The sequence below is a fragment of the Dendropsophus ebraccatus genome, chromosome 5 (genome assembly GCF_027789765.1).
Source record: "Dendropsophus ebraccatus isolate aDenEbr1 chromosome 5, aDenEbr1.pat, whole genome shotgun sequence".
Classification (NCBI taxonomy): Eukaryota; Metazoa; Chordata; class Amphibia; order Anura; family Hylidae; genus Dendropsophus; species Dendropsophus ebraccatus.
The window spans coordinates 87558993-87571456 of NC_091458.1; the positions used below are offsets into that span (position 1 = coordinate 87558993).

Genomic DNA, 12464 nt, shown 5'->3' on the forward strand with positions numbered 1-12464 from the left:
TGTCAGATAAATCTGTCTGTGTAAACACACCAAAACATTTCTTTGTTAGCATGTGCAGTAATTAGTAATTTGCAGCCAATACATGTTCTCCTATTCAGTTGTGTGTGCCTTATGTGCCTACTTTGCTTAGCATACAAGCATGCACTCAGCAGTTCTCCTGAAGTAGCTGTAAAACAACAGGTTTGGAAGAACTGAGATGTTTTGACAGTCCATGCTGGGAGTTGTAGTTGTGAAGCCAATGTCTCTGCAGATTGCAGGACTACACCCCTCATCATGCCATGTTGACATTTTATGTTGGGAGTTATAATTTTGCAGCCTATAGCTCTTCTGGTTGAAGAACTACAACACCCATCATGTACTGCTGACAGGTTATAAAAAAAGGAGTTGTACCTGTTGCTCTCCAGGTTGTAGAACTACAACCCCCACTATATTGTGCTGACAGTTCATTATGTGGGCTGTAGTTGTGCAACCTGTGGCTCCCGTGTGTTGATTCTGCCCTGACTGCAACTGATCTGGGGGAGGGGGAGCATGCTGATATTTTGCACCTGGGCCCATAAGCTTTTAGCCACACCCCTGGCTGTTATCCCTTACCAGGCTGCAGTTTGGGGCTTAATAATCCGAATGCTAGTGCAATTGTTTTAAGCAATTGTATTCTCCAGACTGTTACACATAAATAATGTTACCTTTGCATAAGAGGATAGATCCCAGCAAAGCAATAATGAGTCATGCATAAAGAACAGCAAATGCAGAATTTAATTTTCTGCAGAAAAGGTAACATAAAAAAAGAAGAGGAAGAAGAAGAAGAATACAGGCACAAATGATGCTCCTAGAAAGCCACAATACTATCCATCAGCTGTGTACACTGTCCATCTCATCACTGGAATCACTGCAGCCCAAACAGGAGAGAAATGCCTGAGAATCTGCTAGGCAATTATACAGCGTGTGGTGACTCCACTCCACATTTCCCTATCAGCCTTGTTCCTAGATTGAGGCAATACAATGTACAGCACGTCTCACTGTGTCTCCAGGATTTCTGCTGGCAGCTGGGTCAGGGAGCTTGTGTAGAGCAGAGCTGCATGCACTATGCACAGTAGCCTGGCACAGTGTGACATCAGTACAGCAGAACATATAATACAGACAGGTCACATATGTAGCACATAGTGTAGTCATAGGTTAACAAACAAGACTGTGATCTCTGCAGCATCCTTCACCCTGGCTGCTTACTTCTCATCTACCTACAGGAGCAAGCAAGGATCCTGCTGCTGTTATTGAAAAGTTTTCTGCCATTTCTGAAGGGATGACTCCAAGGGTTCTGCACCTCTCTCAGCTGCACTGACACTGCCTGTTGGGTTGGATGACATTTATTTGTTATTGCAGTGCCAAGAAGGAACTGGCAAGTGTTTCTCTTTCTGAAAAGAAGACCAGGATATTTGGGGAATTCCTAACATTGGATTATCAGACCTTACACCATGCTTTGGATCTGGGGACCTATGCTACTGTCAATTTGCTCTGGCGCTGATGTGAAAGCTGGTAGCTGCAATGAGGTCAGACAGGCATATAGTGCTAAGGGATTCAGCCTGGCCAATGTCCCCTATCAAGAGATATCAGGTAAGAATGAGCTTTTCATCTCACTGGTCCCAGCAACTAATGTAGAACAGTGCTATACCTGTATTTTCTCTGTGCACTTTTGAAAACATTAACCCCCAATTGTTCTTATTTTTCCACTAATGTGTAATTTGATATATGTTTTTTGTACATGTTAACTTGTTTCTGTGAGAGTTTTGCATCTACTTTGTACTTTGGCATATTTTTAGATAAAGTGTGCTGTGAACTGTTCTAGAATGTACCATCAATACACTTGTCACTAAGTAAGGCAAGGCTGACATATCTCAGTATAGATCTAAATGACATGGATTGATTGGACCAATAGCATGTATTTTGTGTATTGTTGGCTCAGGGTCCAATACTGTGTGTCATCTCAGCTACAGTGCTGTGCAGTTTGTTGAAATCTTTGATGTCAGTGCTGAAGCTGGTTAGACACCTACTGCATATAGGATGTTACAGATCAAAGTGCTACAGTGATCACCAAGGAGTAAATATTCTGCATCATTCTGGGGGGACACATCGTTTGATTTATTCTGAATATGATCTGTTGTCTTCAAGAATGGACAAAGCACATTATTATTATGATCTTCCCTCTCATTAAACTGCCTTTCTTTGGTCCTGGCATGGACAATTGAATCTTGAAATTTCACTATTGTCATCTATTTTTGTTGTCCTGACACACTATCATTACAGAGGTAGCTACAGAAAGTCTATATTATATCTTAAATTCATATATATATGACACCTATAGAGTATAAATCTAAAAAGTAAAATGTGGGATACTGAAGAATTAAAACATACTGCACCACTCTGTACACTGACAGCTGCAAATGACGATATAATTCACCAGCTATATCTCAGTGGTATAGCCTGCTGTCTCATAGCACTGGCCCATGCTTACCAGGTTGGGTTTCCCTAATGTATTTGCTTTGTGTGTGTGTTCATCTACAGATAGTGCTGAATTGCACTTTGGAGAGCTGCTGTGCACTCTTTCAGTAATTAGGATAAACTTAGAGTTGCTGAAATGTGGATGTGATTTCCAGAAAGCCCTTTCTACTATGCATATGTGGCAAGCAAAGTACCCTGTAGAAAGAAGTATTCTAGTCTACCAATCCCCTCATAAATGTGACCATAAAGTGTTTTAGGTTACGTATACCATATAATAGATTATAAATGGCAATGGCTCCAGCTAATGAGCAGATACATCACCAATTAATACTGTTTTCAAGCCGTAGACTGTATTCAAATATATTGTGCCTAGTTGTCAGCTGATTGGAGATTATCAGGGCATGTGCAGACAAATAAAACATTACTTCTTAATTGAATCAAAAGTAGCATGAGCCACTCTATTACATGATACTTGCATTCAGCTAGCATTAGTATACTAATGGTGCCTTTACACCTGCAGATTTATCTGACAGATCTTTGAAACCAAAACCAGGAACAGACTATAAACAGGGAACAGGTTATAAAGGAAAGACTGAGATTTCTTCTCTTTTTAAATCCATTCCTGGCTTTGGCTTCCAAAATCTGTCAGATAAATCTGCCTGTGTAAACGCACTATAACAATGGGGCATTAAAGGGGTTTTCCTGCACAATGCCACTGCTGCTCCTGCACTATGCAAGTAATGAAACACATCCTCTTTTATTATACTTGATTGGTGCTGCGTTGCAGGGTGTCAAGACTCAATGTCTGTCATTTTGCTAAGCAAGTAGGTCAACGTACGGATTTGTCAGGAAATCTGTTCCCCCTTATTTTGCTTTTTTTGACCAAGTGGTCAAAATCTTAACAGGAATCATAGATTACAGGATCACAGTGCTGCCCCATTTTGAAAAAAACACTCCGAGACTGGTACAGGTAGGGGTCCAAAGGAGAGAAGAGTAGAGGAGGAGTAAAGTGCGATCTGTCCTTTATAGGTACCTATCAATGGCAGGGCACACTTTACTCCTCTTCTTACCCTCTCTCCATTGGACTCCTCCCTGTTCTAGTCTCTGAGTGTATTTTTAGCAGTTTAACCCCTTCATGACCTGGCCCAAAGTGACCTAAATGACCACGCCAATTTTCATTTTTGCACTTTCGTCCTTATTTATCTACAGGGCCCTGTAATAGCTTTTTTTTTCAGGAACTTTGTACTTTGTAATGGCACCTTTCAATCTACCATACCATGATTTAATTAAAGTGACTGCACCACCAGGCCCAGGCTGAAGCACTGGAGGCGGGCCGACCCACCCTTAGTGGGAGGAAACCCCCGCCCGTCTATGATAGGGTTCATTGATTCTAATGGAGTCACGTCATGGAGGGGCTGGAGTTTCTTCCCACAAAGGGTGGGTCGGCCGACTCCAGTGCTTCAGCCTGGGCCTGGTGGTACAGTCACTTTAAATCAAATTTTTTGCAAATCATTATTAGTAAATATCCCTCTTGTCACTTATAAAACAGTCTTATTTTTTCACATATGGGGCTTAATGAGGTGTTGCTTTTTGCGCCATGATCTCTAGTTTTCATTAATACCATATTTGTGTAGATCGGATGTTTTAATCACTTTTTATTATTTTTTTTTATATGTAATGTTATGCCATTTGCCATACAGGATCACTATTATATTTTAATAGATTGGAAAATTACAAATGCTACGGTATATAATGTTTTTATTTTTTTAAATAATTTTTATATGTTTTATTTATATTATGGGATAGGGGGTGATTTAAACTTTTATTGGGGATGGTTGTTGGGGTAATTTTAAAAACATTTTTACTTTTTATTTTTCACATTTGTTTAGGTCCCTCTGGGGGACTTTTAAAGGACAACTCCGGCGAAATTTTTTTTTGGCTTATTTAACACACATTACAAAGTTATATAACTTTGTAATGTGGTTAAATACCCCGTCTGGCCCCCTTCCCCCACTTTCCGACCCCTGACCCCCCCACTCCGGAAGTTAAAGAATGTATACATTACCTATTACGGTCGTCACGGTCCTCTTCTCCCGGGCGGCATCTGGTGACGGGTGACGTCAGAGCTGGGGGGCGGTCCGGGTCTTCTTCCTCTTCGGCATCTTCATTGAGAGTGAATGGGAGAGAAAAGGCTGCTGGTGCACATGCGCACCAGCAGCCTTTTCATTGGCTGGAGCGCATCACATGGCTTCCAGCTTGCTCATCCCTGATTGGCTGAGCATGCTGGAAGCCATGTGATGCACTCCAGCCAATGAAAAGGCTGCCGGTGCGCAAGCGCACTGGCAGCCTTTTCTCTCTCATGGACCCAGAAGCAAGAGACATCGCTGGACGGCGGACGCAGGTGACGGTGAGGCGGACGGCGGGCGAATGGAGTGGCGATCGTCACCTGAGGGATGGTGAGTATGGTGTCTGTGTGTGTCTGTGTTTTTTTTTTTGGGGGGGTCCCGCCGGAGTTGTCCTTTAACAATAAGATTGCATACCGTGATCATTGCTATGCCATAGCATGGCATTGATAAGTGCAATCGCTGTTCTCCACATAGAGTCTGCATGTGGCCTGTGGCAGACTCTGTGAGTCACACTGCGGGGGTCCTGATGGGTAAGTGTCAGGAGATGCTACATTTACAAAGATTATCTGACAGATTACACTATGTTACACAAGTTTTGTTCCCAGTTTTTTAATGTTATATTCCAATTCCTTGTGTCTAAAACAAATTAAAAATTGCTTACATTCATCATAAACTTCGCTTTTGTGACCATGGCAACAAAAATTATGAATTTTTATTATTGAAACAGACAGTTTTGCATCTTCTCATTTATACAGTCAGACTAAGAAGACTATAGGCATTGCAAATTTACACAGATTGGCAAAAACTGTTCAGAAGTTTGTGTTTTTCCGAGATTTACAACTATACTGCAAATCAGATTCACGAATCAGTCCCCAAATATAGTCGCCCATCATGTTCTCATTATATTGTCCTTGGAACGGTGTTCAAAGTTCATAATGTCCTGGTGGAAGCGCTCGCCTTGCTCCTCTGAATAAGCTCCCATGTTCTCTTTGAACTTGTCAAGATGAGGATATGGGTTTTGAGTAACACCCTGCAGCCCATTGTAGCATAGTTCTTTATCAGAGTCTGGACCAGTTGTACATAGTTTTCATCTTTATGATTGCCTAGGAAGCCGTGAACCACTGTGACAAAACTGTTCCAAGCCGCTCTCTCCTTCCTATTAAGCTTCTTCGGAAATTCACTGCACTCTATGATCTTCTTGATTTGTGGTCCGACGAAGACACCAGCTTTGATCTTTGCTTTAGACAGCTTAGGGAAAAGATCTTTGAGGTAATTGAAAACTGTCGACTCCTTATCTAGAGCCCTGACAAATTGTTTTATGAGCCCCAACTTGATGTGTAGTGGTGGCATCAGTACCTTGCGTGGGTCCACCAGTGGCTCCCACTTTACATTGTTCTTTCCCACAATGAACTCTGTCCGCTGAGGCCAGTACCGCCTGTGGTAGTGTGCTTTAGTATCCCGGCTGTCCTAAAGGCATATAAAGCAAGGATACTTAGTAAAACCACCTTGGAGGACCATTAGGAATGACACCATTTTGAATTCTCCAATAACTTCCCAGCCGTACTCATCATACTTTAAGGCACCTAGCAACATCTTGACACTGGTGTATTCCTCTTTTAGGTGCACCAAGTGAGCTACAGGAAGAGATGGATAATTATTCCCATTGTGAAGCAGCATGGCTTTGAGGCTCTTACATGAGCTGTCTATGAAGAGACGCCACTCATTCGGGTTACAGGTGATACCTAAAGCCTCAAATAGACCTGCCACATTGTTGCAGAAGCACAGTCCGTCTTGAAGACTGAAGAAGGTGGAAAAAACTTGGTGATGCTTCCTCTGACCTTTGACTTGGACGCTTTAATCTAATAAGTTCCATTTACCATCATGCATGCTGAAGTGTGCTTTGTAGGCCTCACACATCTTAGCAGATGCTTCCACAGAGTACTTTTTCACTCTTGTCTTTATAAAATGGCCACATACATAGCAAAATGCGTCTGCTAGATGTATGCAACCTCTTGATGCCATCTAAACTGAATAAGTTGCTGTGTACTGTAAGGAAAAAGAATGTCTCTCCAAACTGCAAATAAAAATGGTAAATCTTTATTCCATGCAGTATCAAAGTACAAGAGTGTACTGAGGATTCAGCAGAGCAAGACTGATCACCCGGTAGCAGAGAAACACACAATATATACATTTGAAAGTAGTGGTCCTTCCTAAGCTCCTCCTGTAATGGATGTGCGGTGAAGTGTGAATACTGTCATTATCAGAATCTGAATAGAGAATGAATTCACACCTGTCTGTCTAGGTCAATTCCCCTTTGTCTGTGATGGCTGTTGCCCACTTACTATGCAATCCCAATCAATTAGATTATGTCTCTCCGTCTCTCATGAAGGGCTATAGTGGCCCTATATAACTGTAGTTATACAGCTACCTACCTACAATTCTGTACAGTCCCCGAAAATTCTAGATAATTCTGGACAGTTCTAGAAACTTCTTGATAGTTCTAACAATTCCAGAAGCTTCTTAAGTATATTGAAATATGGCGAATACCCTACGATTGTGGCATTTAAAGGGGTAATGAAAGTCTGCAGGTAGTGATGGATTCTTTCCAGTGTGACGCAGTGCTCTCAGCTGACATCGCTGTCTGAGACAAGAACTGTCCAGAGCAGCAGCAAATTCCCATAGAAAACCTATCCTTCTGTGGACAGTTCCTGTTTTGGACAGAGATGTCAGCAAAGAGCACCGTGCCACACTGGAAAGAATACACCACTTCCTGCAGGACATACAGCAGCTGATAAGTATGGGAAAATGTTAGATTTTTAACTAGAAGTAAATTGGAAATCTATATGACTTTCTGAAACCAGTCGATTTGAAAGAAAAAGAATTTCGCTGGAGTACCAATGCAAATAAATGCCATGTGTTCACACAGCCCCAAAGAGGATGTACCATCAGGTACCATCAGGTACATCCTCTTTAATCTGACCCAGGGATAGAACGGCGCCGTCACGGGCAAGACGGTGCCGCTGTCTGAAGCACAGGAGGCGGGCCGGCCGGCCCGCCCCCAGTGGGAGGGAATTCCCTCCCCTCTATGACACGGCTCCATTAGAATCAATGGAGCCACGTGCTTCTGTGCTTCAGCCCCGGCCCAATACCCCTGGATAGAACGGCGCCATACACAGGAACCGGGCTGCGGTTCAAAAAACTGACCGCTGCATCGGCTTTAACGTGACGGCGCCATTCTATCCCTGGGTCAGATTAAAGAGGATGTACCTGATGGTACATCCTCTTTAAGAATGGAAGAATGAAGTCCATTGAAGTCGGTGAGAAGTAAATGCTCACTATTTCACTATGCTCTGTGAGACTTCCTTCTTCAAAGCTCTTAGGGTATGTTCAGAATGAGGAATGAGGGAAGAATTGAAAAGTTTTATGCTTGAAATTACCTTTTCTTCAGCTCGGGTGGAACAGGCGTGGAATGCAAGCTGAAAGCGGAAATTCAAAGCCCCAATGACCGTGGGATTTCTCTAGCTGAATTTGCCCAAAGAATTGACATGTCAATTCTTTTGGGTGGAAAGTGGATCCGCCACGTAACGTTTTACGGGTAAATTCTGCCATGTGAACAACAGAGCGGAAATCCGATTGAAAGCAATAGGACATTGCTCAGTACATATTTTAAAGGAGGAATTTCAAGCGCAATACGCATAAAGTTAAGCATGGCTACTGCTTGAAATTCCTCACCTATTTCTCAGTGTGAACATACCCTAAGAGTCCATTGTGAAGAAGACGACTCTTTACTGCCCTCTTACTTAATGCTGGATGTTAATATATAAGTAGCCATGTAAGGCAATGTTCATATTTAAAACTATAAGAGAAACAGATTGCTGAACTCAGGGAGACCAGCCAAACGACAACACTGCCGGCTGCTAGTGAAAGCGCTCAGTGCAATGAAGTCCTAGGTGCATTGCCCCCTGGGAAACATGAATATGCAAAAGAATAGCCCGTGGAGCCTCATTGAAGAGTCTCAAAACACAGGACTAGCCAGATATCCCTCCGGGAAGGACCCAGCCAAGGGGCAGCTCCTGTTAGGAAACCACCAAAACCACCATATTAAGTGGCCCTATAAGTCAATTTAATGACCAGGGATAAAGCAAGGCTAGGTAACCATCCACATACAACTGTTTCGGGGTGTTGCCCCTCATCAGTGTGGAGCAGGATTCTGGCTAGGTGGGAGCAATGCCTAGTAGAGCCATAAGAGAAACAGATTGCTGAACTCAGGGAGACCAGCCAAACGACAACACTGCCGGCTGCTAGTGAAAGCGCTCAGTGCAATGAAGTCCTAGGTGCATTGCCCCCTGGGAAACATGAATATGCAAAAGAGGAGCCTGTGGAGCCTCATTGAAGAGTCTCAAAACACAGAACTAGACAGATATCCCTCCGGGAAGGACCCAGCCAAGGGGCAGCTCCTGTTAGGAAACCACCAAAACCACCATATTTAAAATTGACATGCACCCTACATCCGACATGCATACAGGAAACATATTCAATGGAAGACCTGTGCAGGATCTATTGAGTTCAAATGATAAAGTACAAACATATTTTGCAGTGTGATTGTCCTTTTGAGTCCCACAAAAAATGGTATATGCTTAAATAGTCTGGTGATTATTTAATTATGTATGATCCATTAGAAGTATGCAGTGATATACATCAGCATACCATTCTGCCTATATACCAACATAAATCACTGACATCCTGTCATTTTAGATGTGAACATAGCCTAAGATTAGGCAGCAACAGGAAGAGGAAACTGAACACAGCAGTAGTGAACTTTGTCACAGGTTTCTCCTCAATGTGGTGTGGGTAATGCTGGCTCTATGTGTATGTAAATCTGTACAACAGCTGTGTCCTCCGTTAGTTAATGAACCCTTTACAAGTAGCTGTGTCCTCGTCTAAACGATTGCCTCAGCTTTGTTATATTCTTTTACCTTAGCTGGGCTGCATAATACATAATAAGAATTATATTACATGACTAGTGTATAACAATTTTTTGTATGAGGTTCGGGCTCTTGGTGGGAGTTTTGATTTGTGGTTTGCTAATTTGATGCCCATGGCAATGCATGTCTATTCTTTAACCCCTTAAGGACCGGGCCTGAAATGGCCTTAAGGACCGGAGCAAATTTTATGAATTTGACCAGTGTCACTTTATTCATTAATAACTTCGGGATGCTTTTACCTATCCGGCTGATTCTGAGATTGTTTTCTCGTGACATATTGTACTTCACATTTCTTGTAAATTGGAGTCGATACTTATAACGAATCTTTATGAAAAAACCCAAAATAGCGTGAAAAATTGTGAAAAAATGCATTTTTCCAACTTTAAAACTTTTCTGCTTATACAGAAAATGGTTATACCACATAAATTATATATTAAATAGCATTAGCAACATGTCTACTTTATGTTGGCGGCATTATTAAACTATATTTCATTTTTTTTAGACAATAGGAAGCTTAAAACATTAGCAGCAAATTTCCAAATTTTCAGTAAAATTTCAAAATCAGATATTTTTAGGGAACTGTTCAGGTTTAAAGTGTATTTGAGGGGACTGTGTGTTAGAAAGCCCCACGAAGCACCCCATTTCAGAAACTGGACCCCCTAAACTCTGCAAAAGCACATCCAGAAAGTTTTTTAACCCTTTAGGGGAGTCACAGAAATAAAAGCTAAGTGTGTAAGAAATTTGAAAATTTTAATTTTCTGTGCAGAGATTTTATTGTAATCCAATATTTTTCATAATTATAAACCTATTACCAGAGAAATGCACCCCAATATTGATTGCCCCGTTTCTGCAGTTTATAGAAATACCCCATATGTGGCCCTATTGCGCTATTTGACGCAACCACAAGCCTCAGATATAAGGGAGCGCCTAGTGAATTTCAATGGCTCCGTTATTTTTGGTCATTTTTGACTGTACCACTTCAGGTTGGCAGAGGCTCTGGGGTGCCAAAACCTAAAAAACACCCCTAAAGGGACACCATTTAGAAAACTACACCCCTCAAGGAATGTAACAAGGGGTGCGGTGAGCATCTGGACCCCACAGGTGCTTCACAGATTTTCCAAACAATATGGCTTGAAAAAAGACTAAAGTATTTTTTACACTAAAATGTTGTTCTAGCCTTCAATTTTTCATTTTCACAAAGGGATAAAAGGGAAAAAAAAACACAAAACATGTAGCGCAGTTTCTCCCGAGTACGGATATACCCCACATGTGGACATAAAGTGCCAAGCGGGCGCAGGACGAGCCTCCAAAGGGAAGGAGCGCCAATTGGCTTTTGGAAGCTGGATTTCACTGGAATGGATTTCAAGGGCCATGTCGCATTTACAGAGCCCTCGCGCTGCCAAGACACTGGAAACCCCCCACAAGTGACCCCATTCTGGAAACTACACCCCTCAAGGAATCTAACAAGGGGTGCAGTGAGCATATGGACCCCACAGGTGACGGGCACAAATGTGGAAAAATGTGACGTGAAAGTGAAAATTTTCATTTTTTCACTTTCATGGCACAAATGTGCCCGTCATCCAGGGGTCCATATCCTCACTGCACCCCTTGTTAGATTCCTTGAGGGGTGTAGTTTCCAGAATGGGGTCACTTGTGGGGGGTTTACAGTGTTTTGGCAGCACAAGGGCTCTGTAAATGCGACATGGCGTTCATCATCCATTCTAGCCAAATCCAACCTCTAAAATCCAAATGGCGCTCCTTCCCTTCAGAGGCTTGCCCTGCACTCACATGGCGCTTTATGTCCACATGTGGGGTATTAACAGACTCGGGGGGAAATTGCTCTACACATTTTGTGTTTTTTTTTCTCTTTTAACCCCTTGTGAAAATGATAAATTCAAGTCTAGACCAACATTATAGTGTAAAAAATGTAATATTTCATTTTCACGCCACATTGTTCCACATTTGTGCCCGTCACCAGTGGGGTCCATATGCTGACTACACCCCTTGTTACATTCCTTGAGGGGTGTAGTTTCCATAATAGGGTCACGTGTGGGGGGTTTAACTGTCTTGGCAACACAGGGGCCTTTTGAATGCAACATGGCCCCTCGAAATCCATTCCATCCAAATCCAGCCTTCAAAAACCAAATGGCGCACCTTCCCTTTGGAGGCTTACCCTGCACCCGCATGGCGCTTTATGTCCACATGTGGGGTATTTCCGTACTCAGGGGAAATTGCTCTACACATTGTGTTTTTTTTTATCTTTTAACCCCTTGTGAAAATGAAAAAATCAAGACAAGATCAATGATTTAGAGTAAAAATTTAAAAAAAATTACACTAAATGTTGGTCTAGCCTTGATTTTTTTCCATTTCCACAAGGGGTTAAAAAGAAAATGAACACAAAACGTGTAGGGTAGTTTCCCCTGAGTACGAAAATACCCCACATGTGGACATAATTTGCCATATGGGCACAGGGCAAGTCACCAAAAGGACAGAGCGCCATTTAGAGGCTGGAATGGGGGATGGAGGCCATGTCGCAATTACAAAGCTCCTGTGCTGCCAGAACAGTAGAAACCCCCCACAAGTGACCCAATTCTGGAAACTACACCCCATAAGGAATCTAACAAGGGGTGCAGTGAGCATATGGACCCCACTAGTGATGGGCACATGTGTAGAACATGTGCCGTGAAAATAAAAAATACCATTTTTTCATTTTCACGTCCCAAATGTGGCCGTCACCAGGGGGCCATATACCCGCTGCCCCACTTGTTAGATTCCTTATGGGGTGTAGTTTCCAGAATGGGGTTACTTGTGGGGGGTTTCTACTGTCCTGGCCGCACAGAGGCTTTGTAATTGCATCATG

General features: G+C 42.5%; 1 protein-coding gene across 1 annotated transcript in view; it reads left to right on the forward strand.

Moving 5' to 3' along the window:
- The first annotated feature begins 1388 nt into the window (after nucleotides 1-1388).
- Nucleotides 1389-12464, forward strand: part of GPC6 (glypican 6) — a 411403-nt gene continuing 400327 nt past the window's right edge. Inside the window, exon 1 of the mRNA XM_069972341.1 lies at nucleotides 1389-1608. Within this exon, the coding sequence (XP_069828442.1) occupies nucleotides 1470-1608 (139 nt within the window). The 5' untranslated portion in view covers nucleotides 1389-1469. The remainder of the gene's footprint in view (nucleotides 1609-12464) is intronic.